The sequence below is a fragment of the Schistocerca piceifrons genome, chromosome X, assembly GCF_021461385.2.
Source record: "Schistocerca piceifrons isolate TAMUIC-IGC-003096 chromosome X, iqSchPice1.1, whole genome shotgun sequence".
In the NCBI taxonomy this organism is placed as follows: Eukaryota; Metazoa; Arthropoda; class Insecta; order Orthoptera; family Acrididae; genus Schistocerca; species Schistocerca piceifrons.
In genome coordinates, this window is record NC_060149.1 from 358,297,587 (window position 1) to 358,324,313 (window position 26,727).

The 26,727-nt window shown below is 45.9% G+C and overlaps 1 protein-coding gene across 3 annotated transcripts in view; it reads right to left on the minus strand.

Annotated features, from left to right (window-relative positions):
- LOC124722889 (calcium uptake protein 3, mitochondrial-like) overlaps positions 1-26,727 on the minus strand; it is a 636,966-nt gene that overhangs the window by 98,784 nt on the left and 511,455 nt on the right. For all 3 annotated transcript variants that reach the window (XM_047248024.1, XM_047248026.1, XM_047248025.1), the window contains exon 2: positions 21,639-21,783. In XM_047248024.1, the coding sequence (XP_047103980.1) occupies positions 21,639-21,783 (145 nt within the window). The remainder of the gene's footprint in view (positions 1-21,638; positions 21,784-26,727) is intronic.

The window sequence follows — 26,727 nt, forward strand, 5'->3', positions numbered from 1 at the left end:
AGGAACGATACTTTCCTGGACCGAACATCAGCGAACAGAGTGCTGTTGACCATACCTTACGAATAGTTTCTGTGTACTGAGAAAATTAGTTTTCCGATTCTGCTTCTTTGGGGGCACACCTGATGTTACATTCATTTCTACTGAACATTCCCCATCCAGCGTAACACACCGGATTCTATTGGTCGTAGGTTGGGAAATAATTCAATGGTCGTTTGTTGGTTCAAATGGCTCTGAGCACTATGCGACTTAACTGCTAAGGTCATCAGTCGCCTAGAACTTAGAACTAATTAAACCTAACTAACCCAAGGACATCACACACATCCATGCCCGAGGCAGGATTCGAACCTGCGACCGTAGCGGTCGCTCGGTTCCAGACTGTAGCGCCCAGAACCGCACGGCCACTGCGGCCGGCGTCGTTTGTTGGTTATTATTCGACAGTGTCTGACGCCTTTCAGAAATGTTGGAACTCAGACTGTGCTCTACGATCCTGCAACAGACTGACGTTACCATTGTTACTCTATAATTCTGGACAATCGCTATTTCTACCCTCCTTGAGTGCTCAGAAGACTGCGTGGAAGATTGTCTATTTGCTGATAAGTACCAGTCAGCAAAGGAGCAAATTCCACAGTGTACTCAATATAAAATTTAATGCGCATCCCGTCAGCACCTCGTCTTTATTTCTCTTTGAATAGCTGTAATCTTTTTTGTTTCATACGGGAAAGCTTATTTCAGTATCACTCATTTCCGAATGTGTGCGGTGGTCAAACAGTACCGTAATAGGAAGGCAGTTTGGTAATATTACTCATATTACTCAAATGCGTGAATGTATTTTTAAATGTGTAATTCAATATAACGACTTTCTTCCTGTCTTAGGTTAAACACGACTGATCCTCAGGTGACTGGATGGAACGTTTGGATCCATTCACTGAGTTTAAATAGGGCCCGAATTTTATACTGAAAGATATTCCATCAAGATCTGAGAGTGGAAACTGTTGTAAGCCCCATGTATGATAGACCTTACGGAGGCACGATTTACAATTAAGTTCTGTATCCGTTTCCCTATTTCTCATTGATGAGTGTAACAATTTTGGTTTCCGAATAAATTTCCGAATAATACCACTAAATAAAGGGGGCTTTTCGATGTTTAATACTGCTTGGTAGGTATTTATCTAAAGCGCAAGTTAGGTTGTGTTTGATCTTTGTACACAACTCTCTCTCGTTTCTCAGACTTGAACTAAGCATACTCATTCGATTTTTAGGAATGATGTTATTGATTGTCTACGAGTTCCGTCAAACATAAATACGCCTCTTGCCTTTGTCAGTAGTCACTATAGTCGCTGCTTCCTGTCTCTTTGATGAAGCTATAAAAATGATAGGGTCTGTTCTACTTTTTTAAGATACATTGTACTTACTGCCAGTAACGTATGCGAAATTTTCCCAGTTGCTAATACAGGAGTTAAATTATCTCCAACCTCTGTGTATTTTCTTGCTATCTAATAAAGACTCTATCACAATGTGTGTGTAGTGGTGGGAGCATATGGCAATTATTCTAAGTTCGCTATCGGCTACTCTGATTTCATTTTGGACTTCGCTAGATGAAATGATTTAATTTTTCATTTGTTCCTTTAAACACATCATCTCATGAGAAGTCTATCTTCCTGGAATAAATTCAGGCAGTGTTGAAAATTTCCCAAATTTCTGTGTCGGGTTCTATCAAGTCTTAGATCCTAATATTACGTAAGGGCAACTGAGGTGATTTCTGGGACTTCTCTGCGAACAATTCATATTTTTAATATTCTCACTCTCCATATTTGATGCCTGACAAATTTTCCTCATTCATGTGACAGAAACTAGGCGTTGAAAATGTACTGTGCCACCAAAGCGGTCATTTCCCGGTCTGTCCAGGATAACGTAAGTATTACGATATAGCGGCGATCGAGTAGTCTACAGCCGAGTCCGCCAACTTCAGACCAGAGAGGCACGATCAGTTCTCAGTTCTCAGAAAGTTGTTGCATACCGACATCTATGCTGATACCTCACTTTTAAGGCTGTCTTCACTGTTTCCGCCAAATCTGCGAGACGAGCCGACACTAGTCTCAGATCCCAAGTAACAAAAATTGCTGGCGCCGACGTGAACTACGATCAGCATCTGACTGGAAACCGTGCTTTAGTCTGCACCCAGCAGGACATCTTCCACGGCAAGACTCGAATTCGGCAACTTTCAATGACCACTAGAAGCGTACTGTGAAAGGGTCAGTTAATCGCACAATCGAACTGGCAGCTTTGTACGCAGATAGCAGAATGGCCCAACCCAAGGTATGGGTCCATGAGCGTCGTATTCCTGGCCCTAAACCAAACTCTTCAGTACTGTGGACGACAGCAACTCGCTGACATCTGTGCAGATTCACATACTGTTTCGTTGTGTAGATCGAGTAAGTCATCCAAGGGAAAAATATGGCAGAAACTCACTTTTTGCAAATTACTTTTAGTGATCGTGGTAATATACCTTTAACGTGCGACGATTATAAATTCAAATTTTACTGAAGATTTGTAGGAACCGAAAAACGTGGATGGCGATGCTGTGGTAAAAATTCATGGCATTATGTTAAAGTATTCACAGTAGGCACTGAAAACATATTTTCGGGTTTGGAAGGCACTCATGACCACACACCAGATCCAGAACACTTGTTAAACTGGAGAATGTTATCGAATTCTGTTAGAACAGATGGTGAAGCTTTGGATGAAAGACCATCACAGCTTATTAGCAAAGTAGTAGATGACATTCCGACAACCCATAACACATAAACGAGGAAGGATGTAAGGTATATTCGGAACAATATTACTCAGGCTCGTTTGAAGAATATGCCGAAACTGCCAAAATCCGCGATGGAAATTCAGGTTGCCTTATCTCACATGGAGGTGACAACTACAAAAGGCCATGCCTTTGTCCTTAATAATGATATAGAAAACGGTCATGACTTTTCCACCGACTCCAATCTACGATACCTATGTCAGTAGGAACCAATACTGATGGATGGTACTTTTCAATATGCAACGAAACACTTTCTCCAGTTATTCGCGGTCCACACTTACTCTGGAAGCCCTTACATATCTTTAGTGGTCATCCTTATAAAAGATAACAACGAGGAGACATATCTGAAAATCATACAGTGTGATCAAGATGACTGGAGGAAGAGACAAGTGTCTTTTAATCCGACAGCTGTGGTAATTGTCTTCAAATAGTCCATCCATGGGAGTATCAAGGTTGACTTCCCATCAACCAAGATTACTGACTGTATATTTCACCTGGCTCATGTTTGGTAAATACAATTATAATTGATATTTTCAGAAAACCGTGTTACTGTTGAACGAATAACGGTCATAATGAGTATAGGGTATTATGTGCCTTTTTCAAAAACACAGAAGAACACAGTTATTCCTAAAATTACGTTATTCCTGAAATTAGCTTCAATGTACGAAGACACTGAAAAAGGCCAGTGGCTGCATTACACCTTTGGGCTAAGTTACTTAAATCCTCAAGATATTCCTGATGTTTTTACTGACCTGGTCAGAATACGATCACAAGCCAAAAAGCCCGCCAAATTTGCCGATTATATAAATGAAAATTACATTGATGACGATGAAGGTGCGCTATTTCCTCCTCACATTTGGGTAGGAGCCTGCGCTTTCTTAACGAGAACGACTAATGTTGTGAAAGTTTCCATTCCCGTTTCAATGCTTCGTGTGAATCCTCACCCAAACATCCTCAATTTTGTGAAAAGTCGGAAGGATGAACGATGTGATACCTAAGTAAGAATTAACTCTGCAAAAAATGACCACATCATCAAAACTGACTCAAAAACCATGAAGACGCAAGCTTTCCTACCAGAAATGATGAAACTGGCGAATTAGAATTTGTAAAGTGCGTTTCATGCAAAGCAGGCACGAGAACAACGTAAGATAAATGAAATGCAGTTTCTTCTTGAAATATTTTTGTTTGTCAAATTTATAATGAAGCCTTTGTATTTATCTATAATTTGTTTTCTTTCATATCTTGTTCAGTGGTACAGTATTTACAATATTCTTTAAGAACAGTGTAAATAGAGGCGGAGGTTGTGGACTTGCTCCGTTCTTATTTGGAAGAGTTTGTGTAGGTGGTCTTTTTTTGTTTCGTTTCAGGGCGCAGAAATAATTGAGTTCATAAGCGGCCATATCATAACCTTAGAACACCAATAAGTAAAAGAAGTAAAACGCGACTATACGCTAGGTCCAATCGGCGGAAGGAAAGGAAATTAAAAACAAGGCTCACAAAATACGCCGTAGAGACAGCGGAGGTCCCGAACCAAAGATGAAATGTCCTTCGCCGTATTGCTGCGAGAGATAAAAAGAAAACGCGATCGACAGCCCGCGCGTCGTTCGCTAAAACGGCCGATAACTCAGACGGCAAATATACACTGGAACGTAAAAAAACGGTTAAAAAGGCCACTGGGTCAGGAAATGGCGACTAGAGGGCCGAGAGGAGGTCGGCCAAGCTGGTGGGAGAGGTTTAATACCCTGCAACTTGTCCCCTGAAGAGAAGACCAGTGGTGATGCCAAAGTGACACTACCTGCCGCCAGATGGTAGCACGGAGATTATCTGAAGGAATGAAAGACCTAGCAGGCCGAGGTAGGAGGACTGCAGCCTTGGCAACATCGTCAGCAGCCTCATTTCCCGTCAGACCGACGTGAGCAGGAACCCCTCAGGAACATCACGGTAGATGTTCCTGGGACAAGGTGGCGAGCAAGTGGAGGCTTTCTTTGATCCGTTGCACTAAGAAATGGACGGTGTACAGAACATAGAGGTTCTGAAGAGCACTGAGAGAATCGGAACATATGACAATTAAAAAGCCTGTGTCGCCAGATGTACTGGGTGGCCTGGTAGAGGGCGGAGAGCTCTGCTGCACAAATCGAGCAGTGTCTGAAAGCCGATACTGAAAATGGACGGTGCCTATGATGAAGACACACCCGAAACCTTGGTCAGTGTTAGAGATGTCAGTGTACACGAAGGTAATATCGCTAGGTTGTGTGCTAAGATCGAAAAACTTAAAACGATAGATCAAATCTGGAGTAGTGTCCCTGGGAAGTGAATGAAGTCCAAGATGAACACAGGCTGCTGCAGGAAGCCAAGCTGGGGAAGGGTTCACACCCGTCGGGAACATGACAGGTAGCGTACAGTTAAGCTGCTAGAGCAGTAGCCCAAAGCGAACTCTGGGAGATAACAGAGAAGAAGGGCATGCCCCATATTAGTGGCCAAGGGAGTCATTGAGAAAGGGGGCATAGGATGGTTGGCCAGACATGGAAGACAAACGGCATGCATATCCAATGAGGAGGACATCACGCCGGTATGACGGAAGTAGTTCGGCAGCTTCTGCATAGAGACGCTCAACCGGACTAATGTAAATGGCACCAGGGGCCAAACGCATTCCTCAATGGTGGATTATGTTAAGACGGCGTAAGATGGAAGGACATGCAGGTGAATAAACGAAACATCCATGGTCTAGTTTCGAACGGACAAGGAATCGGTACAAACGGAGGAGGGTGGTCCGATCCGCTCCCCAGGAAGTACCACTTAGGACACATAGGACATTGAGGGACTGGGTACAGTGTGCAGCTACGTAAGACCTGTGGGAGGACAAAGAAAGTTTCATATCAAGCATGAGCCTAGTAATTTCCTAGTTTCAGCGAACAGGTGAGCAACAGGCCGAAGATGTAAAGATGGTGAAAGAATCTTATTGCGTCGCTAGAAATTCATGCAAACGCTTTTTTGGTTAGAAAAGTGAAAGCCATTGTCGATGTTGCACGAGTAAAGACGATCGAGGTATCGCTGAAGAAGCCGCTCAAGGAGACAAGGCCGTGGAGAACTTCGATAGATCATACAGTCGCCGAGGAAAAGGGAACCAGAGATGTCTGGTGGAGGACTGTCCATAATAGGTTTAATGGCTATAGCAAAGAGAACGACGCTCAAGACAGATTATTGAGGCACCCCGTTCTCCTGGATACAGGTATCCGACCAGGCCGAACCCACACGTACCTTGAAACTCAGTCTTTTAAAAACTCCTGAAGGAAATTGGGCAGGCTTCTTAGAAGTTCTATGCGTATAGAGTAAAGAGGATACCAGTTCTCCAGCAGGTGTTGTATGCTTTCTCAAATCAGAAAACATGGCCACAGTCTCATATTTTCGCAGGAAACCGTTCATGACATGGGTTGACAAAGTGATGAGATGGCCAACTGCAGAGAGGCGCGCACGAAATCCACATTGTGGAGTAGGTTAGTAGATTGCAAGACTCAAGCCACCCTACCAGCCAGCCATGAATCATACGTTCCATCACACTGGAAACACAGCTAGTGAGGGAAGTGGAGCGGTAGCTAGAAAAAAGGTGTTTGTCCTTACTGGGCTTAGGTATGGGTAATGATAGTGGCTCCACGCCAGCGTCTGGGAAACGTGCCATCTGGCCAAATGCAACTGTGTGTACATAGGAGAAAGTGCTTGCCCACAAGAGACAGGTGCTGCAACATCTGAAAGTGAACATTGCCCAGCCCTGTGACATATGATTGGGATGTGAGAACATGGTAAAGTTCCCTCATAGTAAAGGCAGCATTGTAGCATTCACGATTCTGACAGGGAAAAGCTATCACCTGAGCCGCTTCCACTCGTTTCCGAAGGAGGAAGGCAGGATGATAGTGTGTGGAGCTTGAAATCTTCGCAAAAATGCGGCCAAAGGTTTTCGAGACAGCAATAGGGTCCTCAATGACAACACCCGATACGGTCAGGCTGGAAATCGGGGAATGAACCTTGGTCACAGAAAGCCGACGGAGGTTGCCCCACATGACGGGAAAGGGAGTCAAAATCTTAAAGGAACTTGTAAAATAAATCCAAATAGCTAGTTTTCAATCCCAAAGTTCAACATTATAGTGTGAGAGCATGTCTCCTTGGGCAAATCGCGTTGCAGCATGCGTCAGTCCACCAGGGGACTGGGACACGGTGCACTTAGAAGTGCGACGTATGACACATTCTGTAGTGGTAAGGATAACGTTCGTAAGGTACTCTACCTGGTCATCACAACTGGGGAAATATTAGTCGTCGGAGGTCGCGAGGGAGGGGTAAGGCATCCAGTCGGCCGTGGAACGCTGCCAATTAGGTTTACACGCAAGTGGCACAAGAGACAGGAAAATGGATAACGTATGGGAAATGCTCACTCGAGTATCTGAAGGAGAGAAGGGACCACTTGAGACGACAGGCAAGCTGGGAGCACAGAACAAGAGGTCCAAATGGAAATAGGTGTGTGTGGAGCCTGAAAGAAACGTGGGTGCTTCAGTGTTAAGACAGATGTGGTGGAGTTGACTGAAGGTCAGCCAAGAGGGTACCTCTCAGACAGGTTCTCAAAGAGCCACAAAGGGCATGGTGGGCATTAAAATCGCTAAGCAGTAAAAATCGGTGAGGGAGCTGACCAATAAGCTGGAGTAAGGCTGCCCTGGTGACAGCGAATGACAAAGGGATGTAGACGTTACAAAGAGAAAAGGTGAAACAAGGAAGGAAAATGTGGACTGCAACAGCTTGCAGCTTGGTGTTCAGTGAGATAGTCTGGCCATGGACATCACCCCAAATGAGCAGCATGACTCCTCCATGAGAGGTAATGCCTTCCTCGGGAACGGGAGTGGGGGGGATGGGGGGGGGGGGGAGGTCAATGCAAACTGGAAGGAAACACGAGAGGTCAAAGCAGTTGTGAGGCTGCAATTTCGTTTATTGGAGGCAGAGAACAACTGGATGCTGTGATTCCAAGAGCAGCCATTATTCCTCCTTCTTGGATCTAATGCCACAAATGTTCCACTGGAGAAGAGTCAAATGAGGAATGAGTAGGAGGGAAGAAACGAAGGGCAGTCACATCGGTGGCTGCCCAGTGCCAGCCTTCAAAGACTCACTCCTGCCGGGCACAAAGGCTCTACGAAATCTACGAATGTGTTGGCATTCTCCCTGGGTCGGCCTGTGGACTCCAGGGCAGAGAAATGGTAGGCAGTACTCACCGGTGAAATGGAGGTCAGCCAGATAATGGCATCATGTGGCGACACTGTCGAATAGGAACAAGTAACCCATTTTGACGTGTTTTGACAGGACACGCGAGTGTGGCTATAACATTGACACTGGTAGCAACACATCGGGTTTGGAACGTATAGTCAGACTGTGGATAACTTCATAGCCTGCCCTAATCTTAGATGGAAGCACAACTTGATCAAATGTGAGATGAAGGGTGCGTGCAGGCACTAAGTTTGCATCGACCTTTTTCATTACTCGATGGATGGCAGCGAAGCCCTGATCAGAGATAATGCTGGATTTATCCCTTTGTCAGACCATCAAGAAGCTGAATGTAAATAACATCACATGAAGAATTCAGAGTACGATGCGCCTCAGTATGAACAGGATATCCATGGAGAAGAGAAGCAATAAGCAGCTGTTCAGCTTGAAAAATCACAACTGGTCTCCAGAAGCAAAGTCCCATTATATAAGTGGGAGCCAGACTGCAATTGCATCAACACTCTTTCGAATAGTAAACACATTAACTGTAGCAAAACACTGATGTCCTTTGGTACATGATACCACAAGGAACCGAGGTGCAGCTGGGAGAGTCGTTGACTCTTTAGCCTTATTCCGTTTACATTTAGTAGATGAAGACTGAGATTATGATGACTGGCTCACTGCGAAAAAATCTTCCATGGTTGCCACCATCTCCCATGGCGCGCTCCTTCCGAATGGGGCCCCCTCAGATAGGGGCTCACTCGCCTTAGATGACTGTTCACACCTCAGGACTCAACTCCCAAACTTCAGATTGAGGGACCAATTGGCAACTGGGAAGGTAACATCTCAGGTAATCACTTCTCCCTGGGACTGGTCTGTATCAGGGGGTATGTGCGAACCCTACCTGTCGACCCAGCACTGGGAATTACCCAAACCAGTCATACGACAAACGCATGGGCCGGTCTTCAGGAGCGCACAGGGAGGAAGAAGGAACGAAGAGAAAGCTCAAACGCCGAAGTTAAAGACGGGGAAGAGATGGAGAACAAAGAAATAGGGAAATGAAACACAGTATTGTTCCGATGCCAGGCTACCGAAACTTCAGAACATATTCCCGAAAATACCCATGTTCCCCAAAGGAGGGGAATAAAAATAGCAGGAGGATACGCACGCAGCATGGAAAGGGAAGAGGTGCGTGCTGCACAGGCTGGGACCCTGTGGTAGCCAAACACCAAGTCACCATAGAGTGGTGAGCCCCCTGGGGAGGGGGGTTCAAAAATGGCTCTGAGCACTATGGGACTTAACATCTGAGGTCATCAGTCCCATAGAACTTAGAACTACTTAAACCAAACTAACCTAAGGACATCACACACATCCATGCCGAGGCAGGATTCGAACCTGCGACCGTAGCAGTCGCGCGGTTCCGGACTGACGCGCCTAGAACCGCTCGACCACCACGGCCGGCGGGGACGGGGGAGGGGGATGAAGTTGGTCTGTCACGAGCTGGTAGAAGTTTCCGAGTTTGTGCGTGTCACTCGGAAGGCGCTTTGGGAAGAGTTGCCAGATTCGAGCGTTTTGTTTTCCATCGGCAGGTAGAAGTCGCAGATTTCGGGCAAGCCGTCTTCCACATGGCGAACAACTGTAAAGAAAACCACATGAATGACGAACGATAGCTACAAACAGCCTGTTAGCAAGATGAATGCTGCATGGAAACTGTCTATTAAGTCTAATTCATTCCACAGACGCTACTCAGGGCTAGTAACTAGCAGACTTTCCTGAAGGTGCATTATAATTTTAGGAAATGCTTAAGGACAGACTGCACAACTTTTTAATTATTGAGTGGTGCACTAGATAGACGAGGTCGTAAGGAAAGTGTCTGTGGCACACTATGACTAAAAGTTATGATTTCACAGACCACACACGTTAAAGTGTATGTATACAAACCAAACTAATTGATAGAATGTCACATATGCATGCGAGAAGAAAAATATACTGGAAGAAAAAGTAAAACAAAAAAATATGAAAGGCACTGAAACGGCTCCAGAATGGAGAAATGAGCGATGGTATTGATATGAAGAGATTTTCCAACGTGAGGTAAATTGCCAGTAATGGAAAAATGTCAGTTATGGCTAGATGTATGTGATTCGAGCTGCATTAACAATTCTATAACGCAACAGCTCTGATTTTCAGCGTGTTGTACTTACTACATTATCCCTGACCCTATAACACAAACACCAACACGGACCCAAGCCACCTGACACTGAAGGAATTAGCCAATAATTCATTGGAATGATATGAGGTTAAAGGGACTGAACTACGAAGTCATCAGACATTACATCCTACATGCGTCAAGCCGGGAACAGTCCTCTGAGAGGGAAAACACAGAAGATAAATCCTGATGAACTTGGTTATAAGTGAAAATAAATAAAACAAGGAAACAGAAGCAATTAGAGACGAGAGAGGGGTAACAAGGTGAAGGTCGACGAGTTGTTACGACCAGAAAGCAGCTAGAGGCCCGCGGACATATTATGCGATAAGAGATGCACCCTCTACATCTGACGGGTGTTTCCTCACCCTCCATTACCACAAAAAAATTAGCAACGCAGACAAACTGATAAAATCTCAGGAAAGAGAACCACGACGAGATATTAAACCAACGATAGATGTACAAGAATAAGAATGACTAATGTGGGAAGGACAGGAGACAGGCCGGACCAACGAGCAAGGGCAGCCATGGGATCCCTTGGGTCTGTGCAGGTGACAGGGCAAACCTCAGATATCTCAAGCGGCCCAAGAGGCCAATGTGCCCTACCTCACAGAGAGAAGAAGAAACCACTTTCACGGGTGAAATGTGAAACGAGATCAGATGTCTGGTAGCAACAGAGGCAGCGTATTAGCAAGTTTACGGTTTCGCCATAAGGTGACAAATTGGGGCAGTCCAGTAGGATGTGGGCCACCATCAGATGGGCCCCACACTGATGGTGGGGTGGAGCCTCATATCATAGGATGTGGTCATGGGTCAGCCAAGTGTGACAAATGTGAAGCTGACTGAACAGTGGATTGCCTGCAAGAAGCACAAAGGGAGACTGCCACATGGTTGTGGAGCCCTTATTGCTTTCAGTTTTTTGAGAGAAAGCAGGGCACACCACTGTGTGTCCCGTGCCTCGAACAACTGACAGCATAGAGTAGACTGAAGGTCTGGTTCTGGTACCCCCACCTCCAAAGTTGGCATCCTGGTAGGCATCTTGGCTAATCAGCACATCGTGCTGGTTCTCTGGGATTCCAAATTGACCTGTGGTCCAGACGAAGATGACCGACTATCCAGCTTGATGGAAGTCAGAAAGGGGATCATGGACAGACACAAACAATGGGTGTCGAGGTAGCATTGGTCAATAGCCCAAAGACTACTCAGGGGGCCACTGCTGATTAAAAATGTCTCGCTGGTGCAACGAACAAGCATGAATCAGGGCTTGAGAATGGCCCCCAATTCTGCAGTGAATACACAGGAGCCATTCGGCAGGGAACATTATTCATTGCACCTACCATGTGTGCAGGTAAAACCAGTTCATCCATTGGCAGTGAGCCGTGGTAAAAATTTCTGTTTTGAAGAGCGCGCCGCAGCGCGTAATGTGAGGCAGTCGCCCTCCGTTTCTGGCGGTGGCGCCGCTGTGGCAATCGCAGCTTTGGTGTCTCCCTCTGGTGGGAAAGGGGGGAAAGATTGCTGCTCACGTGCATTTAAGGAGCGCTATGAGCTCGCCAGTCAGTCAATCTGGGTCAGTCTCTCGTCCCCAGCTTGCTAGTCTGTCTCTCGTCTGAATTTGGGAGGCAGTTAGTGGTTGGTTGGTTGGTTGGTTTGGGGAAGGAGACCAGACAGCGTGGTCATCGGTCTCATCGGAATAGGGAAGGATGGGGAAGGAAGTCGGCCGTGCCCTTGCAGAGGAACCATCCCGGCATTTGCCTGGAGTGATTTAGGGAAATCACGGAAAACCTAAATCAGGATGGCCGGACGCGGGATTGAACCGTCGTCCTTCCGAATGCGAGTCCAGTGTCTAACCACTGCGCCACCTCGCTCGGTAGGCAGTTAGTGTTTGTCTGTCGTCCGTAGTGCTAGTATGTCTTTCGTTCGGATCAATCTTTAAAGCCGGATAAATGAGAGTCTTTTCACTCCGCCAGTAAGAGACTCAGCGAGTGGTCGCCCGGTCGAGGCTTAGTTCCTGCATCTGAGTCTGCGCGTTAGGCCGCCAGTCTGCTCGAGTTTGCTCAGGCAATGGTCATTGGCGGTTGGATCGATCGGTTGGTCGGTCGCGCACTGAGGCGCAAGATAAATGTAAATGCCATGTGACTAGGTCGGTCGCGCACTGAGGCGCAAGATAAATGTAAATGCCATGTGACTAGGGCCTCCCGTCGGGTAGACCGTTCGCCGGGTGCAAGTCTTTCGATTTGACGCCACTTGGCGACCTGTGCGTCGATGGGGATGAAATGATGATTAGGACAACACAACACCCAGTCCCTGAGCGGAGAAAATCTCCGACCCAGTCGGGAATCGAACCCGGGCCCTTAGGATTGACATTTTGTCGCGCTGACACTCAGCTACCGGGGACGGACAGACGCAAGATGACTTGTCCATCTTGAGCGTCGGCGCATGTGAGGTCGCCACGTGAGTCCAGTGGGCAGCGCCGTATAGCGAGGGGTAGTGGCTTCGCGGTCGACACGAGAGCAACAGGAGTCAACCCACGACATCGGTCTGGCCGGTGCGAGCTGTGACGCCGTGAGATCGGCGCGCCTTCCTGCGTCCGTTGAAGCGGCTGGCAGCGGACGGTTCGGGAGAGCGATTTGGGGGTGCTCCGCCAGGTCTTCTCGAGAAATCGCAGTTTATTAGAAGTTAAGTGATTGGTGATAGGTTGTGTGATTTACTCTTGTTAAATTCTACTTGTTTTCTTGGTCAGTGTCTCGTCCCCATCTTGCTCGTCTGTCTGACGTCCGCATTTATTAGGCAGTTAGTGTCTGTCTGTCGTTCGGAGCTGCCTCTGTCATGTTTGTCGGATTTGGTGTGTTAACGAATTTATTGCTTGGAGTGAAACGGCCTAATTCCTGAATATGTTTTGATCTTGCCTATAATCTTGAGAGGCGGTATCTGTGCGCTGTAGAGCATCTTAACTTGTTTGGCCAACCTTGTAGAATTTTATATAAGATTGAATTTTATGGGCTTTTATTTAAATGATCATTTTAGTGTATAAAGTTGCCAGCCTTTCACCGTAAGACTTTTCTTAAAAGTTAAAATCAAGTTACACCTTCGGTGGCAAAGTTAACATTGTAATATTTAGTGTTTTATACCATTTCCATCCCTCCTACGGGGGTGCATAGTTTGTGTGCTTGTGTAAATTGTTAAAACCTTTAGTTTAAAGTAATCTGGTGTGTTGCAGATTTGCACCAGTGTAGTCTCTTTCAGAGGTTGTTGTGAGTGGTCGTAACTACGGCCGTGTCAAAAGGGAGCAGCAAGGTTCTCAGCCTGCAAGCTCATACAGTCAAAAATTTGTTTCTTTCTGCTTCTGAATAAATTGTAACTTGATATTTAGATGGTGCTTTCTGATTATAATTTTAAATCTGTTTCTTTAAAAAAATGCTTTAAGCACCATTAAAGTGAATAAATTACCATTTGTTAAAAAGGAATTTGCTTATCATTTCATCGGTTACTCCCTGGCAACTACTTCCACGCTCACATAGTGTGATTAAATGTGTTAATGTTCTTGATGAATCGCTAGTAAGTAGAATAAATTCTCAAGAAAATTCTTTGAAAATAAATCACGGTTCTGGCAGCAGAGTCGTCAGTGTATACCACTTCTGAACCCGGAAATGTATCAAGGATGGCCAGGAACAGACCACAAAAAACTGTGGGACCAACAGAGTTTTTTGGTCCAAACGATAGCTCCAGACATACCTCAGGATGTGGTACACACCACAGCGGCATATGGAATTGCTTCCTGACAATGGGCGACAGTGGGGTCAGTTGGAGTTCACAGCACAGAGACAGTATGCAAACTCCAGTCCTGGGCCGCTGTTGTGGGAGGTCTATCTCCCTAATAGGTGAAACGGCACGGTAGTGCAGGTGTGCAGGGGAGCAGTGAATGTGTAGAACGTAGTTGACCGGGAGTTTTTGGCACCTGATCTGCAGTGGAAGGATCTCAGCGTCCGTTAGAACGCTGTTCACAGGGCTGCAGGTCTGGTCCGAAAACTGCCTGTCATAAATCAGATTCCACAATTGTGCATTGGGTACAGAATCCACAATGCTGAAAGTGATGTTGAGCCATATGCCAGACTCCTGTAATAAAGAAAAATGGTGTTACTGTGGCAGCGAAGAATGTTAATGTGTGACCAGCATGTTCGCTTAAGTTTGTGAAGGTGGGGAGGTCACTTCAACCATGAAACAAAGACCAGCTCCAGAAAGCGATAAGACCCTACCTCAACGACTAGTTGCTCAATGTCGTGGAGATCTGGCTGTGGATGTACAGTACAATGGCGACAGAAGTCCACGGTGTATGTCTTGGCACTGAAAACCAGAAGTCATGGATGAGAGCCAGGTCTGCAACTTTTACATGGAAACTTCCAGTCAGCGCATGGCAAAATCCACAGTGGAGGAGAAAGAGGAAATACAAAAATCGTCGGTGTACTGGGAAGGTGAAACTGTAGAACCCACAGCTAAAGCTAGACCATTGATAGCCACCAGAAAAAGGAGACACACTCAATACAGAGCCCAGCAATACCCCATTCTCTTGTATATGAGGTGTATTGTGGGAAGCAGCAACCTGGAAAGTATGGTGTGACAAAAAGTTTTGGACAAAAATTGGAAGTGGGCCCCGGAGACGCCACTCGTGAAGGGTAACAAGGGTGTGATAATGCCATATGGTGTCATAAGCCTTTTGCTGTCCGAGAAGACAGCAATAAGGTGCTGCCGCTGGGCAGAAGCTGATGGGATAGCAGACTCAAGGCACATCAAATTGTCAGCAGCAGAATGGCCTTGGAAAAAATTGCAGTGGAATGGAGAAAAAGACCTGAGAGTCAAGGCTTCACCATACACATGCAGTGAACATTAGTTAGACTAATTGGAAGACAGCTATCCATCTCAGAGTTATCACGCTTTCTTGCCACCTAGATGGGAACGCATCCTGCTATAGATACAGTTGAAAATGAAAAGGACATGACACTGGCAGTTCACTGACAGGTGTTTGAGCATTTGGCTGTAGATGAGGTCTAACCCTGGAGCCATGTCAGGGCAAAGTGTTAGGGCATTGACGAATTCCCAATCACTAAACAGAGCATTATATGGCTCCATGTGATGTGTAGTGACAGTTAAGTGAATTCGCACCACCTGCTGTTTGAGGACAAAGAATGTAGGCTGACGATTCTCAGATGCTGACTCTCAAGCATAATACAGAACAAAATGTTCGGTGACAGCATGCGTGACAGTGTAGACAACACCATTCAAGGAGATGGCAGGTACACTTGTGTGGTATTGGCGTCCACAGAAGCATCAAACCTGCTAAGGAGGGGTATGTGGTCCAATAATAGTTCCCAGCATTGTTGCTTCTGTCGTTTTATTGGGTGGTGGATCAGGGCAGGGAACCACTGAAGGCAATGAAGTGCTCCCTTGTAGCATACAGTACTGTGATCTCTAATGGTCACAGCGATTTCTGAGATGCTGTCTTCCGACCGGGGGGGGGGGGGGGGGGCGGTTCCTGAGGAAGAGCAAGAGGGGATTGCTATGTGTGCTGTCAAATGCATAGCTGCAGTTGTGCTCCGGACATCGATAACTCTAAGTGATGGGGAGCTAAGAGTGATGGCAGACTCAAAGGCAACCCAGTCAGCTTTGTTAAGAGCCCATTTGGGCAGGTGTCCAGGCAGTTGATCGTGAGGGAGGGACAGGACAATTGGAAAATGATCACTGTCAGACAGGCCATCATGGACTCCCAGGTAGATGGAGGGGAGAAGACCAGGGATGCAAATGGGAAGCTCAGTGGCTGAATATGATCTGTATAACACAGCGAAGTGTGTAGGGGGCACCAGTATTAAAGAGACAAAGATTCAGCTGTGTAAGCCAAGTTTCAATAGCTTTACTGCAGCTGTTGGTTGTACTTCAACCCCACAAGGGGTTGTGGGCATTGAAGTTGCCCAGAATGGGGAAACATGGCGTGAGAGAGAAATCAATGAAGACCATGTGGTCTGTGACACTTCACTATTGGCACAGAGATACACACTACAGATGATAAAATACAGAAATACCGTCACACGAACAGCCACAACCTCTGAAGTCATACTGAATGGCTTGTGTTCACTGTAGAGTCCAGAATGCATGTGAAAACTCTACCCAAACGCTCTGTCATAGCTTGATTCTTAAAACAGCCGTGATAGCTGAGGAGGGTAGTGGTTAGCAATGCTGAAATCTAGTTTCCTGGAGGGCAATACAGTAAGCAAGGGAAAAGCATAGGAGACATTGTAGCTCAGCAGGCTGTGGAAGAAACTTCTACATTTCTACTGGAAGATAATGCTATAGGTATCCTGTGGGGGTGTGCAGGGACCAAGGAGGCAGGTCACGCCCCAGAGTCGCAGGTTGTGAGGACGTGGCATATATACACGTGCATTATGTAGCAGCTTATGTATGGGGCTCCGGTGCCACAGGTTCCACCAGGAATTCTACCTCACGTACAGAGTCGAAACAAGTGGGGTCAGTGGCATGGGGACCACTGGAACCTCCTTTGTCTTGGAGATCTTCTTTCAGTCTCACTTCTCCTTGGATGCTTTCCATGTCCACGAAAAATTGTCTGCCCTTGTGAAGAAACATGAACCTCTACAACCAGCAATGCATGGCTCCTTCAGCCACTGGCTGAATCTTTGGAGGGAAGCGTCTCGAGGGTCTCCTTACTGGTGAGAGGCACTGAAGGAGGGTGATGATTCTCAGGCTGGAGGTTGAAGATTTGTCCCCTAAGGCGAGGAGTGAATGTTCACAAAGTGGGTGTGGAGGAATCAACAGGATGACCCCCAACCACCAGGGGAGTGCGTGTAGTCCAGCAGGCCCCAAGACCACGCGTGGAAACCTCGAAAAGCGAGGGTACTGTCGCTACAGAAGATGATGATGTATCTGTAGTAAACATCAGTCATATGTACAGGATGAAAACGATCATATTTCCTCTTGGCCTTGTGATATATGAGTCAGTCCAGTCTCGAATTCTTGGATTTTCTTTTCTGTTTGGAAGACAGAGCAGTCTGGTGAACAGAGAGAATGGCGCTCCCCACAGCTGACACAGATGGGGGGGGGGGGGGGGCACAGGAGCATAGGGCACAAGGAGGGCCCATATTCAACTGATGTTGACAATCCTTACAGATGGGGTTGACGCTACAATGGGAAGACATGTGGTGGAATGTCATACATTTGAAGCACCGCATGTGGGGGGGGGGGGGGGGAGGAGGAGGAACATGCAGTTTCACATCAAATCAATACACTATAACCTTGACCTTTCAGGGCAAAGAGTCGCCTTCAAAGGCCAAGATGAAGGCCCCAGTATCAACTCTATTGTCCTTTACATGCACTGCATTCACAGTTGCGAGTAAGGACAACCTACAGCTGTATAATGGAATGAGGACAGTGAAAATTTGTGCCAAACTGACTCGAACCGCAGTTGACCAGCCATAGTCCCACACTCCAGACAGATGATGGAGTTACATTCATTTTACTTGAAAGTCGCTTGCCTGGTGTCGGCGAATAAGTACGATATTGCAGTGCCAGTGTTATTTCGAATTATGATGCAAAGTTCCTTTGGACATTGACCCTCGGCCAGACCCAAACTTATCGTATTTATCTGCCGGCATCGAGCAAGCGACTTTAAAGTAAAATGTTTCCCCCAGACACGAATATACATAATGAATGTACAACTACAGGTTGTAGACACTTGGTTGACGACATATGAAAGTTTGGGTTTGGCTGTGATTCATGATCTGATACATAATAGTAAGGCAACCACTCGCGATAAGCGGGAAATCCTGGTATAGGTTCCGGTCCAACACAAATTTTCGTTGTCATCATTCCAATATACAGCTGTAGATTTTCCACATTCGCAACTGCGAACACATTTCATGTATTTCATAATGGCATGTCCAAATGAACATTGCATCGTAATTCAGAATAACACAGGCATTGCAATATCATACACTATTGTCCTTTGGTCCCCACTGGACATGACGGACAAAATGCACACCCCATCACTCCAGATTGGCACGTAATTCATCATTGGTCTGTAAAAGGTCGCGGCGGAAGGCGATACTCTGTACCATATTGAGACTGTTGTGGGGCTGGGGCTGGGGCGGGGGGGGGGGGGGGGGGTTATAGGAATGTCATCGAGCTTGTTACAGGCGAGAAGTGCCAGTGACTGAGCAGGTGTACCATTTCAATCGGAGTAGAACCAACTCCCATCTTCGAAATTGCTGCAACTTCAGCAAACCTGTCAAGGTTTTGAACAAATAACAATGACGTTGTGGCCAAGAAGATGTCCCTGTGGTTCCTAGAGCAAAGTAAATATTCATGGGAGTATTTATTCCCTTGTTTCTTAGCTCCATGTCCCTCCTAAGGCAGTGTCGGCACCACCCGTGGGAAGGGAAGAAGTGCTGCAAGGGCCGATGTCTTGTGTTGGCCAAAAACGCACTGGCAAAAGAAATATGAGCCCTCGGCCTTGGGGGGGGGGGGGGGGGGGGGGAAGGAGGCGGCGCAATAATTCGAGACGCAACAAAATTCTTTTATCAGCAATCTATGACCTCACTAGAAGGAATGAACGAAGAAAGCGAAGTAAGGCAGATTAGGGTCCAACATCTCGTAGATGACGAGTTCATTAGAGAGAGAACATAAGCTTGGCTTGGGGAAGAATGGGGAAAGAACTCAGCAGTGCCCTTTCAAAGGTGCCATCCTCGGCATTTGTCTTAGGCGATTTAGGGAACTCACGAAAACTTTACATCTGGATGACAGACCAGGATTTGAACAGCTGTCTTCCTGAATGTAAGTCCAATGTCATTACTGTGCCTCCTGGTTCGATGATCTCTATGAAATCAATAGTTGTATCAGCATTCCTGTCTGGACTCTGCTGTATTATTGTAGTTGCTCATGTCCCTTCACCAGTTTCCACCTATGCTCCTTCATTGAACTTTGGTCCACAAAAACGTAAACTTAACGGTGCACTACACTGCACTGGTAATAATAACAGCCATCTTTACCATACAGTTACCAAAGTTAACATTAACATGAAGACAATGGAAGCGACTAACTACCTACACTTGAACCGTGCTCAGCCCATCCATGCGCGATGTGGATGTCTCATTGACTGCAAAAGTTTTTAAGAAATGGCTCGGCTCTAAAGTGTTGTTTCAGCTAGGGAAACGATGCTCGGAGCTCTTAGGTACTCCTGGTAAAAGAACAGAACTGACGAAAAAAATCTAAAAAACTTGAGCTGTGAGGTCTGATCACAGGTATAAATGCTCAGGTGAGCGATGTGTAAATTAAATGATTGACAGTTCCCTGGGAAATTAACAAGCTAACGGCGGCCATTAATGTGTTTGGTCAATTTTCGTTCTCACGTCTAGGAAAAAGGCAACAGTGTACACTATGTGATCAGAAGTATCCGGACACCACCAAAAACGTACGCTTTTCATATTACGTGCATTGTACTGCCAGGTACTCCATATTAGCGATCTCAGTAATCATTGGACATCGTGAGAGAGCAGAATGGGGCTCCGCGGAACTCACGTACTTCGAACGTGGTCAGGTGATTGGATATCACTTGTGTCATACGTCTGTACGCGAGATTTTCACACTCCTAAACATCCCTAAGTCCACTGTTTCCGATGTGATAGTGAAGTGGAAACGTGAAGGGACACGTACAGCACAAAAGCGTACAGGCCGACCTTGTCTGTTGACTGACAGAAGCCGCAGACAGTTGAAGAGGGTCGTAATCTGTAATAAGCAGACATCTATCCAGACCATAACACAGGAATTCCAAACTGTATCAGGATCCACTGCAAGTACTATGACAGTTAGGCGGGAGGTGAGAAAACTTGGATTTCATGATCGAGCCGCTACTCATAAGCCACACATCACGCCGGTAAATGCCAAACGACGCCTCGCTTGGTGTAAGTAGCGTAAACATTGGACGATTGAATAGTAGACAAACGTTGTGTGGAGTGACGAATCACGGTACACAATGTGGCGATCCGATGGCAGGGTGTGGGTATGGCGAATGCCCGGTGAACGTCATCTGCCAGCGTGTGTAGTGCCAACAGCAAAATTCGGAGGGGGGGGGGGGGGGCTTGCACCCCTTGTCGTTTTGCGTGGCACTGTCACAGCACAGCCTATATTGATGTTTTAAGCACGTTCTTGCTTCCCACTGTTGAAGAGCAATTCGGGGATGGCGATTGCATCTTTCAGCACGGTCGAGCACCTGTTCATAATGCAGGACAATAACATACATGTAATGGACTGGCCTGCACATACTCCTGACGTGAATCCTATAGAACACCTTTGGAATGTTTTGGAACGCCGACTTCGTGCCAGGCCTCATCGATCGACATCGATACCTCTCTTCATTGCAGCACTCCGTGAAGAATGGGCTGCCATTCCCCAAGAAACCTCCCAGCACCTGATTGAACGTATGCCTGCGAGACTGGAAGCTGTCATCAAGGCTAAGTGTGGGCCAACACCATATTGAATTACAGAATTACCGATGGAGGGTGCCACGCCCTTGTAAATCATTTTCAGCCAGGTGCCCGGATACTTTTGATCACATAGAGTTGGCACCAGTCATGATGGCTGCCAACGTTCTCCAGGCATTCGCCAAACACAAACCCTTGCATCGGATTCATCACTTCGAAACACCCATATCAAACATCCACTGTCCAGTGGCGTCGCTCTTTACATCATCAAATGGTTCAAATGGCTCTGAGCACTATGGGACTTCACATCTGAGGTCATCAGTCCCCTAGAACTTAGAACTACTTAAACCGAACTAACCTAAGGACATCACAGACATCCATGCCCGAGGCAGGATTCGAACCTGCGACCGTAGCAGTCCCGCGGTTTCGGACTGCAGCGCCTAGAGCCGCACGGCCACCACGGCCGGCCTTTATATCATCCCAGGCGGCGCTTGGCGTTAACTTTAGCAACACGTGGCTCATGAGGAGCTCCTTGACCATAGTACATAGTTTTTTCAATTCCCTAAGCGCAGTCATTGTGGTACTTAGACTGCTGGTGGCACTACTGGAACTCACTCTGCCAATTTCACGAAATTTTTTACATCCGCTCTCTGCAACATTCGACGGTCCCTGTCTGTCAGTACATAAAAGTCCGGCTTGTATCGGTTTAGCTGTAGTTTCTCCTTCGCGTTTACACTCCACAATCACATCACTATCAGTCGACTTGTGCATCTAGGGACATTTAGTGGTCAATTCCGCATTACTTGGCTGTGTGTGGATACTTTTGAACAGATAGTGTATCTCTGTTGGTAATTATCAAGGTTGGAATCCTATATGACAAAACAATTCAACAAGCAGTCAGACTTACGGCGAGGCTCTTGTTCGACGACAGACTCGAGGAAGTCCTGCGGCGTCATGTACAGTTGTCCATTATACTCGGCTGAAGCGAACTTGATGAAGCGCCGCTCGCGGGACGTAGGCTTCACGGCGCGCACCAGGGGCTCCTCTTCTCTCTGCAAATAACAGGCTTATAAGTTCTCGCCAGAATAAGTGCTTTCTGCTGCCATGAGATGCGGCACAAATCAGATCTTAACTGTTCGCATCTGCGTTATGAAAATGTAGGTTTCCGCCAATGAACTCCATGATAATGGCAGAAATTTATGTTTAACGCCTAGTAATTTCTAATATGAGCATTAATTTACAGCGTTTAAAAGTTACATGTAGCGATGAAGAGTAACCAAAAGTTGAATTAATCTGTAAGAAGGCACACTGATACATGGTCAGCATAAAACTATTTCGTGGGGAAAGCCGAACACTTTAGGACTCGGCTGACCACCCAACAGCAATTTAAAAACTTCAAATGGACATGGATGCAATTTTCAGAGGATGTGGGGATGAAGATTCTGAAGCTGACACATAACTGTAACGCTCGATGACGATATTACCAACAGTTACGACTCCAGTCGACTGTCAAAAAAGACTGTAGTTTTAAGCCGACTACCAGAGACCTCAGAGATCTTTTCACATTCTCAATATGCCAACATGCAGTTTGTTTGAGGTTTTGTGATAAGGAAATTACTCTTACGGCTCGACAGAGATGGCTAGATGAATTCCTAAATGCAGAGTACAGGATTTGAGGGTGTTAACTCATGTTTTCAATTAAAGTCATGGGACAAACAGTTACGGTACATATGTTTCCCCTGAGCAGCATCAGTTTTTAGAACAAGAATAGCATTTCTTATATCGAGCTATCGTGAATTCTTCACGGGCTCCACCTGCCTGCTTTTTGTGGGTACATGTGCGTCTTGGGCATGTGCTGTAGCACACGCATGTAGGTGAGAGGAACATGTTCGTCTTGTGTTACATCTACAGTCTAGGATCAAACAAGCGCATTTTTTTTTCAAAGAAATGAAGCCTCGCGTGGGCTAGGCAGAGAGAGAGAGAGAGAGAGAGAGAGAGAGAGAGAGAGAGTGATAGCCATGAGGAGAATCAAATGCTGACGGAACCCTGCGGGAGGCCAGTGGCAGCAGAGCTTCAGGTCACACAAGGAAGGAAGATTCCGTTGACGACGAGTTCATAGGAGACGGAGCATAAACTCGGTATATACAAGTACAAGGAAGGAATCGACAATTATTGGAAGCCCGCTCCTCCAAAAGTGCAGTGTGCTAATTACTGCGTCCGATTGTTCCCGAAGGACCTACGAGTAATGTTGAGAGAAAAGCTGAAAAGCGTATTCAATTCTGTGGTGCAACACGAGAGATATAGAATTTAAGGGTGAAAATGACTGGAATCCAATGAGGAAAGGGATACAGCACCTAGGAGCAGACTTCATCGCCAAGAGTCGAAAAGTAAATTCCATCACAGACGAGCGCCTTTCAATTTAAAGCTTCAAAGTGAGACCAAAACATATGCTTTATTAAACTGCCATGCCCTAACTGATAAAGACAATAAAAGAAATCCAGGAAAAGTGGAATGCTTCTAGGAAGCTCGAGAGCACGAAATGTCAAATTCCAAAAATGGCTCTGAGCACTATGGGACTTAACTGCTGAGGTCATCAGTCGCCTAGAACTTAGAACTACTTAAACCTAACTAACCTAAGGACGTCCCACACATCCATGCCCGAGGCAGGATTCGAACCTGCGACCATAGCAGTCGCGCGGTTTCAGACTGAAGCGCCTAGAACCGCACGGCCACACCAGCCGGCGTCAAATTCCAAGAAGTAGTTCAGAGCACCAGTACTATGGGACGACTTCAATGCGCAAATAGGAGAAGAGAAAAATATATAGGAAAGCAGACTGAAAATATCCACCCCACAAAAGAATGAGTAAGAATGGAACAAAAGCTCATAGAACCATCCAAAGAATTTAACCTCAAGTTAATGCCCACAATTAAAAAAAATTAAATTAAATGAAACAGAAACAGGGAAACCACAGAAATCACCAAATTCACATTTAGGAGCATATGAAATTGACCAAGACGCCATCTCGTTTCAACATCAGAAGGAAATGATGAGTGTACAAGCTAAAAAATGGCTCTGAGCACTATGCCGGCCGCGGTGGTCTAGCGGTTCTAGGCGCGCAGTCCGGAACCGCGCGGCTGTTACGATCGCAGGTTCGAATCTTGCCTCGGGCATGGATGTGTGTGATGTCCTTAGGTTAGTTAGGTTTAAGTTGTTCTAAGTTCTAGGGGACTGATGACCACAGAAGTTAAGTCCCATAGTGCTTTTTTCTGAGCACTATGGGACTTAACTTCTGTGGTCATCAGTCCCCTAGAACTTAGAACAACTTAAACCTAACTAACCTAAGGACATCACAAACATCCATGCCCCAGACAGGATTCGAACCTGCGACCAAAGCAGTCACGCGGTTCCAGACTGAAGCGCCTAGAACCGCACGGCCACACCGGCCCGCGTACAAGCTAAACAATGAGAAAGTATAGAAACAGACGATTATCTAGCCAATATAAAATTGAAATTTATCTCATAGAACAAAAAATTACGAAAACCTGAATTCTTAAGAATAGTACAGAAATCCTGAAAGCCATGAAAAATAGTTTTCAAGAAAAACTTGATATCCATGTTTATGAAGAGGCCATAGTAAAGAGGATAAAGAAACACATATGGAGGTATTCGAAAACGAACTTGGATGAAATAGCGCTCTTCCAAAAAAAAAAACACAACCTTACGTTCATGGTGAATTTATAAGACTCTCTTTTGTCCTTTGCCTATCTGAGACACTTTTTGATCTTCTTCGTCTGTTTGTATATAGACTATACGCCATGTTTGGGAAGTATACGGCTGATTCTGGCCGTCACCTTGTGGGTGTATGGCAGAAAGGGTGTGCCCCACATTTCTTCTTTAGACGTGTCACTTTCCTGAGTGATGGATTTCCAGACACCTCTTATGCAACTAGTGGAGTACCCATTGCTCCTCAGAACGCTATCCAGGTGTTATATCTCGCATCCGATGTGCTGTGGCACACGTATTCGTCTTGCGCGCGTTGCGAGCGTGTTAATCGTCCCTCTTTTCTTGCTCGGGTGATGGTTTGATAGCTCTTGCAGGTATCGGGCTGTATGTGTGTACGTGTGCGTCTGTTTTTTTCGATACACGCTGTGTACCAAGTTCTCACTATTACTCGTAAACAGCGTATCTAGAAAAGGTAGCTGTTGGTCTTTTTCTAGTTCCACAGTAAATTTTATGTTGGCATGCAGACTGTGGTGTCTAAGGATGCCGGCCACGTGTTCCTCACCACAGCTCCACACGACGAAGGTGTCGTCAGCGTAACTATGCCACACCTTAGCAGTTGTAACGGCAGACGAAAGTTAGAAAGGAAATAAAACGTAAGTGTTAGGAAGGGGATAAATTCCAGTACACACATATCACTTATTCTAGAGGATTTCTTGTCTGTACAGAATCTAAATCAGGTCGAATTGGCTGAAGAAATTAGAAAGTTCGAAGAAGAGCTACGTGATTTATCACTGATTATTTTGTCTGTACAAGAACATTACACAACCAGTTATTAAACTAAAATGGGATACGTATCAGGAAAAATGTTGACCTGCACGTGAAAGGCCTTTCTAAAAAATTTTAGGACTTTTTTGCCTGGTTTTGGGGTTGTGCAGCTGCTTTTCAAAGCATATATTAAGGGTTCGAGTCCTGCGTCGACCTGTCCTCAGTGTGTGTGTATTCTCTATAGTTCTCGATTCAAATGAAAGAAAAGTGCATATAGTAGTATCAGAGGAATAATTCTAATAAGTAATATAATACTGATGCGCATGATGCAGCACAAAATCAAATTATGAGATCTTACTACAAAAAACAACCCCCCTCCGCAACCGAGGTCGCTAACGCACTCTTGCGCGGTGGCACTCGACTCTGAGGTCCACCGGTTCGAATCCTGGTGGTGGATGAAATTTTCACTACCAGTATGTGGCCAGCAAGGTAAGGAGAGGTAGTTGCCTAAAGTCCTGATCACTAGCTCCTGCGCCAACGTTCTGGATTAAATTCCAAACTTCTCCGCAGCGTCTTGTGAAGTGAGGGCATGTGACACTACCGATGATGATGCGTCCGTCGGAGGAGGATGTTGACTTCAGCGGCCCTCTTGGTGCTATTCGAGAGGAATAGGCTATGTGCCAGCACTGGATTCCACCCTCTCCCTACCCTTAACCCATAACACGCACTCAGCAATACACTGTACGAGCACTCGTCACAATCATCCACATGACACAGATACACACCTGACACTTCATAACATGTCGGAGGAAGGTAACAGCGAAACATCTACACGAAGACCTTGCCTAAAATGGTGATGCAGGGTGTGTGTGTGTGTGTGTGTGTGTGTGTGTGTGTCAGCGCACTATGGGATCATAGGAATAAAAAAACAAATGAAAACCGACATCGATGTTCTGCAAAAGTAGTTATCACAAGTAAACTGAACACTAACCAATAGCTCTAGGGAATCAATTTTCTAAACCATTTTCATGCTTAATAAAAATATTTAAAAGCGTACCAGGAATGTGGATGCACAGAGTGTATTTCTCTGGTTCAAAATGGTTCAAATGGCTCTGAGCACTATGGGACTTAACATCTGAGGTGATCAGTCCGCTAGACTTAGAACTACTTAAACCTGACTAACCTAAGGACATCACACACATCCATGCCCGAGGCAGGATTCGAACCTGCGACCGTAGCAGCAGCGCGGTTCCGAACTGAAGCGCCTAGAACCATTCGGCCACAACGGCCGGCTATTTCTCTGGTCTGACACTCCTTGCATGTCCCAGGAAACTAACTGATGTTACGGTTTTATGCAAATTGTTAATGAGGCTTAGAATGATAACTTTAGATAGAATCACATCGAGAAAGCTGCGCATAGAAGATACGGAAAACAGAGGGTTGCTGTAGCCTATTTACGTCTCTTGCGCTAATACCAAGACACAATGTTCATATATATGTATTACTT